Source organism: Lolium perenne, chromosome 6 (assembly GCF_019359855.2).
Source record: "Lolium perenne isolate Kyuss_39 chromosome 6, Kyuss_2.0, whole genome shotgun sequence".
Lineage (NCBI taxonomy): Eukaryota > Viridiplantae > Streptophyta > Magnoliopsida > Poales > Poaceae > Lolium > Lolium perenne.
In genome coordinates, this window is record NC_067249.2 from 94,832,276 (window position 1) to 94,840,367 (window position 8,092).

An 8,092-nucleotide genomic window follows, 5' to 3' on the forward strand; every position below is an offset into this window, starting at 1 on the left:
AGCCGAACAGGTCATTGCTGTAGAGCGCAGGCAAAGCCTGAGCCTTCCAGAGCAGGAAGTTATCCCCGTCGAGCTTGATGGTGATGGCGGCACTCAGCGCGGCGATGATGTTGATCGGTGCAGGGGGCGGCGGTGGTGCGTTGGGAGCCATGGGTGGTTAGGAGTGTTGGCTCTGATACCATATAAAAGTACATAATACGATTGAGATTGTGCCGTGCTTCAATGCATCGGCCAGGGACTCTTTATATACAGCTCAAACGAGCTAGGGTTTACAAGTAGTTAGGATTACAACAACTAACCGAAGTTATGTATCTATCTGTTTAGGAGGAGAGGATAGGATCGTATCTATACACCGTCGCTAACCTCTTTTAACAAGCGTCTGCGTTTATACCGTGTTTCTCAAAAAAGTATACCAAGATTGTACTCAAACTTTTTTGTTTTTTGTTTTAAAGTACGTTAATTTTGATAAATACCAAGAAGGCAAATTTCTAACAAAAATACAAGTATGCAGCACAAAACTACTTTAGCCCTTTCCGTTCATATGAGTGAGTGTATACGCGTGTATGCGAGCGTCTGCGTTTGTACTGTGTTTCTCAAAAAAGTATACCAAGATTGTACTCAATTTTTTTTGTTTTAAAATACGTTAATTTTGATAAATACAAAGAAGGAAAATTTCTGACAAAAATACAAGTATGCAACACAAAACTACTTTGGCCCTTTCCGCATTGGTCATGCCTATATAGTCTCGACGGAAGATTGTTAGGGCATCTTCAACGAGACACGCATATCATACGTCCAAAAATGATCACGCGTATCCATTTGCGTCGTCTCATAGATATATTTTGACCGCACTTGCGTCAAAATGTGCTCCCAACGGGGCGACCTATTTTTTGTTTTGCAAAATATTTAAAACACATGATGTACTCTGCTCGACGGGCTGGCTCCATCGTCGCGTCCCTCCCTCGTTTTCTTCTCCGCCGCTAGCCGTGCGGCCGCTAGAGCTCGGTACGCCGCCGCGTCCTCTAGCAGGCACCGCCGAAGTGTCTCGTTCGTGGCATCTCGGCTTTCTTGAGCGTCTTGAAGGAGTCGACTAACGCCCTTTGCTCCGCCGCCTTCTCCTTCGGGGTAGGCGCATCAGGGTCATCAGAAGACCATGAGATGTCGAAGGAGTCATCCTATGCGGCGGCCACCACCCTGCGGCGTTCCATCTCGACGTCCTACGCCACGTGGTCCACCTGCTCCTCCTCTGCTTCCTTCTCCGCGTTAGCCATGAATTTTGCGTCCCTAACCGGGTCGAGGAGGTCGTCGTCGTCGAACTCCTCGTCGGAGCTCGAGGTTGGGGAAGGTGGAGTCCGAGGTGGTGGTGGAGGCGCGGCAGCCTGGCCGCGGCCGGCGCTGCTCATGGTGGCAAAGGTGGAGGTTGAGCGGCGGCGGCGCTACGGTGGTGCGGTGGCTAGGATTTAGTGTGGGAGGAGATGAGATGTGCGCCCCTGTTTATATAGGCCGGAGGCAGACGATGGCCGCGACACGCGTGTCATCGTCATTACTTCGTGCATAGAGGTAGGCGCCAGCCGCGCGCCGAGTGAGGCATCACCATTACGCGGCGGCAGACTTCCGAAGTGATGCCTACTAGCGCGGTTAAGAAGACGCATCAAGCCTGGGTCACCGTCAGGCGGGCCCGACGAAACGTTCGCCAGATGCGAGCGGACACTTTGCGCGTCCGAGCGCAGAGACGCATCCGAGGCATATATTTGGGCTAGTTTTGCGTCACTAAGCACGTTCCGATCACTATGCGTCGCTCCACTTGAGCTAGTTCTTGACGCATTTTCGACCCGCATTGACCGCATTTTCGACCCGCATGGACGACGGATGCTCTGCGTCGCTCTCCCGGAGATGCCCTTAGATACAAAGGTGGCATTGGGACAGAGGCAGAGCTGCATATCATCCACACCTATAGTAGGATGCTGCCATCAGAGTGTCCTGAGCTTACTTCTGAATCTCTTATTGCTTGCTAGCTATCTAGTATCTAGTATCTACTATTTTGAGCTGCAGTAGCAATAGACAGGAAAATGGATAGATGCTAGTACTATTTAGGACAGAGAGAGAAGGCAGCGGCAGCAGAAATGCAGTGCCCGGCTTTGCACAATCACATGCTTTGTATGAATTGTTCTATAAGAAGCAGGCTAAATTCTGGCACACCAATGTACAACATACTGCTGTATAATACAGTTCAGCAGCAATTCAATACAAGGATACCACATTAATAGGATACAGAACATGAGCTGAAAATTACCTCAAAGAAATATCTCCGGATTTTGATTGGATTAAAGAAATACTATATTGGACTATGCATAGTGAAACAAGAGAAGGCAACGTAAGACTCTGCTATTCATAATAAATGGCTCTAGGGCAGGCAGACAGACCAAGTGCTGTGTTTCAAGTACTGGCCTAAGATACAGTCGAATGCAGATGTATGCATGTAATTGTTGTGCAAGATTAAGAAAGGATAAAACACTAATGACAGCAAAGGAAGAAACAAACTTTACTCAATTTGCAACCATTCGACCATCAAAGTAGCAAAATATATTTTGTTCTTGAAATTCAGAAATATTTTTACTTGTTAACGTCTATAGCCTCCCTCACTACTAATATCAATCCAACCATCAAAGTAGTATATCAAAAAAGATTCGAAATGTTAACCCACCACTTTCATAGAAGATATACCCCAACAATAAATACAATAGATTATAAGAACTGAAAACTTTCTGTGCTGCTCAAATGCCTTCATGATCTCCTCACTTGTAACTCGGAAACTGGGCAAAAATATAGTGGGAAGATCTCCACTGACCTCAAACAAAATGAAAACTAGGAAGCAATGTCCAGGCTTGGCTCGAACGAGAAACCAGTAAACAGCTGCAGCGGGAACCTCTTCATAACAGGACTCTTTGCAGACCACCTCCACAACTTCTGGTTTATTTCAAAGGTGAGAAGAGATGGTGACCCATAGCTTTGTATATAGATGAGATCATCAGCTCCGCAGCTCGCAAAAACATCATCAAACTCACCAAATCCCTGGAAATACTTGTGCGGCATTCGAGCAACCTCATGCCATTGCTTGTTCCGGAGCTCCCATACACCAATTCCCTTGATGATACCAGGCCTATCTTGCTTCCCAATGCCCCCAACCAAAACAAGCCTCTCCCTTAGGTTCATCAGCCGGCCGCATGTAAGTGGGCACGGCACTGGTATAGCCATGCTCATCAAAGAAGTGTGAACAGATCTGGTAGATAGATCATACATGAAAACACAATGGCGATGCTCGTTACTGTTCACCAAAACTCCTGTGGAGTACACCAAATAGTAGAGAACTCCATCACAAATGACACACTCATCACCCCCTCGCCATCCAAGCAACACTTCAGTGAAGGCAGCCAACCACTTACCAGTCTCTGACTCGTACAATTGGATGCTAAACTCCCACTGGTAATACTCTGTCGGCACTTGATTGCTTCTTGCAATAGCCACGATGTACTGATGAGATGTCCTGCTCACAGACAAGGCGAGAGCACTGTAATCAGCTGACTTGCCGCCAGGAGCATCAACAAGCCTCTTCCAGTCCTTGGTTATTGGGTTGCACACAATGATGCGGCTCCTGTTCTCACTGTCCATCAGGCAAACCAACCCAGCCGACGAGGAGGTTGACCAGTTGCTCTTCTCAATGCAAGGGAAGTCGAAGCCATACCATTTACGGAGGCTCGGGTCATAGGCGAACCCCGACACCGCCTCCTCGCTGCAAGTAAACATGAAGTACCATGGCTTTTGGGCAACCATTTTACTCCATGTCCGGCTCCGAGCGTGCACAATCTCATACCACCTCTTGCAAACTGACCCGCATCTTATGACACTCGCAACAGGCAGGAATGAAATAACCTTCTCCAAGAGATCGTCAGGAAGAACGGCGTCCAGCGACACCATGGAGTCTCCACTCCGATCATCACTGGTCTCTTCAGTAACTGTTCCATATTCTATGACTTGAGCGCCAATGTAAGATGGATAGAGCTCCCACTCCTCGGACCACATAGCCTGCAAGTGGTACAATGCAATCATATAAGGGATAAAGCTACAGTAATATGGAAACATCTAACATAAAACTGCTCAAATATTCAGAAACATTTTCGTAGGACGTTTTCATCAAACATAAAACTGTACCATAATGCATGCGTTTTAGGCTTTTAGCAAATTAAACTCATCCTCAAGAGGGAGATTAACCAGGTTTGAACAATAGAGATAGTATCAATAATAAAGTGGGATATTTTTTATATACTAGTGTTCACTATCAGCTATAAACATGTACACACAAAAAAATAGCTACCGATGAAATGAAACGGAATGAAATCTTGTGTAAGCCAATAGTGGCAACATGGACAGCAACGTCGCAATCAAAAACCGAAGCTGCTTTTTCTACAAAATAGAAGAAGAAAGGTCTTTTTAACACCACAATCAAGTTGCCGCGGCGGCCACGTCACGATCACCAAAGCCAAGGCAGCCAAGAACAGCACCATCTACCTAACAAACTTTAACCAAAAAACGCACGCCAATATCAATCTTTTGTTTTCGCATCCGCATAAAATCCAGCATCTAAACCCCGCATTAATGCGGAGAAAACAGAAAATAAATCGCGGAAACGAAAAAAATAGAACAGTCGGGGAATTAAACAAGAAAGGTGTAGTGTGCAATGTACTGAATAAATCGGTTCAATGCCAATCTTCGACAAGATGGAATCTTCAACACTACAATGAGAGCGTCGGCTTCAAAAAATGGAAGCCAAGATTAAATCTTTCCCTCGGTACACAGATCGAGGAATGATTCGTGGACTCACCGTAGGCGCCGAAGGCTCGCAGCTCGGTCCGTGGGGGCCGCCTCCGCTGCTCGCACCTCCCTCCTTCCGGGTCTGGCGGCTCCCTCCGCCGCCGGCGCCTACCTCGTGGCCACACCCACCCCTCCCCTCCCCGCTGGCCTCGCCGGCCGATTGCCCGTTGCTCGCGTGGCGATAGAGAGGACGGACGTCGTCGACTCTTTGCGGGGGAGGGCAGAGGCTGTGAATGGGCGGAAGGGAATGGAGCGCCGTCGCCGTCGGCGGCGATCGGTTGGTTGGGAGCGGGCGGAATAGGCCCAATCTGGTGGGGGCGGAGGGATTCGAGAATGAGGGAAAGGTGAGGGTCCTTGTTGCCCTTTTCTACCTACGACTAGGAGGGATGAAACAGTGGGCTTTCTCTCTCTCTCTCTCCTTGCTCGCTCACCCCGACGGTGTGAAGTGTTTGCCACCCACAAGCCACAACCACAATGGCCTATATATTGATAATGAGATGGACAGGGTAGAGAGGGAAACCAGTTTGGTTGCTTCCTTCCAGCCGCTAGGTTGGAGACAGAGAGATGCACAAGGACTGTTTTGAGCCCAATAGATGCACCACCAAAATAATTGCTGAATTTTGGCATGTTGTAGATTTTCATTTGATTGTTTTCATCAGCAGTAAAGTTTTAATAAAAAAACAAGGTAACTTTGTACCTTCCTAGTTTTTGCAAGTAGCTTAACCAGACTGTGCATCACATTTGCATTGCACAATGCTTAATCGTCCCACGACTTCTCTTTAATTGCTTGCTTAGTTTTAATCGATAACATTGGGCACGCCGGCATGAGCATGCGTGTTATAAGGGTCTTACGCATCATCGGCGAGCGGTCGCCATTCTCCATAGGGTTGGGCGAGGACGGGGCGCTTGTGTTTTTTAAGTAACATGCTGATATAATTTTTTCTAGTACTCCTATAATTGTTAATATTTTGACAATCAGTTTATCAAATATGCCATGACTAATTTATAATAAAGATAGCGCTTTACCATTGCAAGAATGAAAAAATTACGAGACATTTGTCTTCTATGAGAAACATAGCATTTGCCAAGTACAACAAAACACTAGTTTCGTTGTGCTTTATATATCTCTTATGTTGTGAGAAGATATGCTTATTATGATACCATAAAGGCCTAAATGGAAGTTAAAAGGTCTATCTCTAATCAGCACACCAAACAGTTGGATCATAAGATCTGGATCCAAACCAACAATGAAATATGTTGCTACTAGCTCCAAGAAATTTGGGGCAAAGAAAGGACTTTGTTTTACGATTGAAGCATCTTTGCCTCCATATTCTTGGTTATGATGAAGATTAATATATTTTTGGAAAACATAGCAAGATCCAGAGAAATGATGCAAGGTTTACAGTTTTTTTTTTACCCTCAGCGGGATATACTTTCCTAGAGATAAAAACTATGCGTGGATTTGATGGCCCATACAAGAAGTGTGTGCGTGGGCCACAAGGGAGGTGTTGGATGAGGTCTATTTTATGATTGGTGGAGGCACCAGGGGCCGTCTTTACCTAATCTACCTATGTGGAGTATGTACATCTGTGCGCCACTCACATGTCACAACATTTTCTTTATCTCATGACCCATCTCCCTCAGCACACTTGTTTTGTCCCTGGCCCGTCCCTATCCTGAGCACGCTTTGCTTCTCCACCGTTGGAAGGCCACGAAAAGTGATGCAGAACTCACTTAAAATGAGCAGCCTGCGGGCATCAACTTTGTTGCTGTCCTTGTGGTGTGAATGTGATAAAGATATGGGTTTTATCATTTTACTGTTGTCAAAAATGAAAATAAAGGGGATTATATTGAGGTCATCGGAAGTGCCATCTATTAACTTCATTTAAGATGGCGTCAATTGTTACTAAACTAATTTTATTTATTTAATGGAGGGTAATTTTTGGTTAATCTTAATCATTCTTGATGTCATTCGGTTAAATCTCAAAATCGATACAATGACCATCTGAGCATAGTGGTGCAGTCAAAGGAGGTGAAGACTAGAAGCGAAGAGGGGCGCAACACTACCAAGACTGTCAGGGCCAGTGATCCAGCAAAGGTGAGAAATGGCACCAAGGTAATTGCATTTTTTTTGAACAGGGGAGGCCCCGAAGGACCTAGAGCTTCATTGCAGTCAAAACGGTGGAGGTACAAATTACAGAAAGGGTCAAAATAGAACTGGAAATTACAATCTGACCCTGACAATTTGCACTAAGGACCCTAAAAAAGAGACAGAGAAAGCAATCTAGCCCAGCTCCTTCTCCACCACAGCAGGGCTCGCCGTCATCAACCTGCATGCCGCCGGGGACACGACCACTTGGGGCATGTAGGTGGGAGCTAACTACGGCGCAACCAGAGAACCTCCGCTGGAGGTTGATTGAGGCCTGGAGGTGACGGCCGTACGCCGTCGCTCGAGGTTGGAGGGGCCGTCCTTCGGCCATGTAGAACGGCGACAGTGGCGTCGTAGGGTACCTCCAGAAGAAGATCTGGAAGTGACGGCCAGACGCCATCACTCGAGGTTGGAGGGGCCGCCTTTCGGCCATGAAGAACGGTGACAGAGGCGCCGTATGAAACCTCCGGTGAGAAGCTACGCCGCTCCCCTGCTGCAGATCCAGTGGGCAGCCGACCAAGAGCCGCATCCCCTCCCCAATCACGCCACCATGACGGATCAGGGAGAAAAGGTTGTAGCTTTGGTCTTGACCACCAGATCCCGCCGAATCAACCTTATTTATGGAGATCTCCACGCTCCTCCGTCGCCACAACACCAGCTCCGACCACCGGAGCACCTTGAAGCAGCTGAAGAAGATGGTGCGATGCCGGATCTGGCTGAGAAGATCCGTTGCCTCCCTCCCGGCATAGACGCCATACGCCATATAGGACCAAACCCTAGACCTACCACTACCACTATCTACTCCGGCGCCTGCTCCTTCCCTACTCCGGCCGGCTATTCCGGCGGAGAGGGCATCGGAGCGGCCCGACGGGAGAAGAACGCCTATCAACTACTGTAGCGAGCTGAGAGAGGGGGAGGGGGAAATGAGACCTCTAGGTAATTGCATTGAGAGATAGACCTAACAACTGAGGAGCAATGCGCTAGGGCATTGACCTTCATAGCCTAAAGGTGATGTGGTGAAACGGTGGACGAAAACGAAGAGAATGACATATGTCGGAGGCATGTCCGCGACAC

At 47.4% G+C, this 8,092-nt stretch overlaps 1 protein-coding gene across 1 annotated transcript; it reads right to left on the bottom strand.

The window, feature by feature from the left end:
- Window positions 1–2,686: 2,686 nt before the first annotated feature.
- LOC127340153 (F-box/kelch-repeat protein At3g61590) lies at window positions 2,687–5,012 on the bottom strand. The gene is made up of 2 exons (XM_051365928.2): window positions 4,880–5,012; window positions 2,687–4,083 (listed from the first exon to the last, which is right to left on the bottom strand). The coding sequence occupies exon 2, from the start codon at window positions 4,078–4,080 to the stop codon at window positions 2,866–2,868; it is 1,215 nt and encodes a 404-aa protein (XP_051221888.2). The 5' UTR covers window positions 4,081–4,083; window positions 4,880–5,012; the 3' UTR covers window positions 2,687–2,865.
- Between the last annotated feature and the right edge of the window lie 3,080 nt (window positions 5,013–8,092).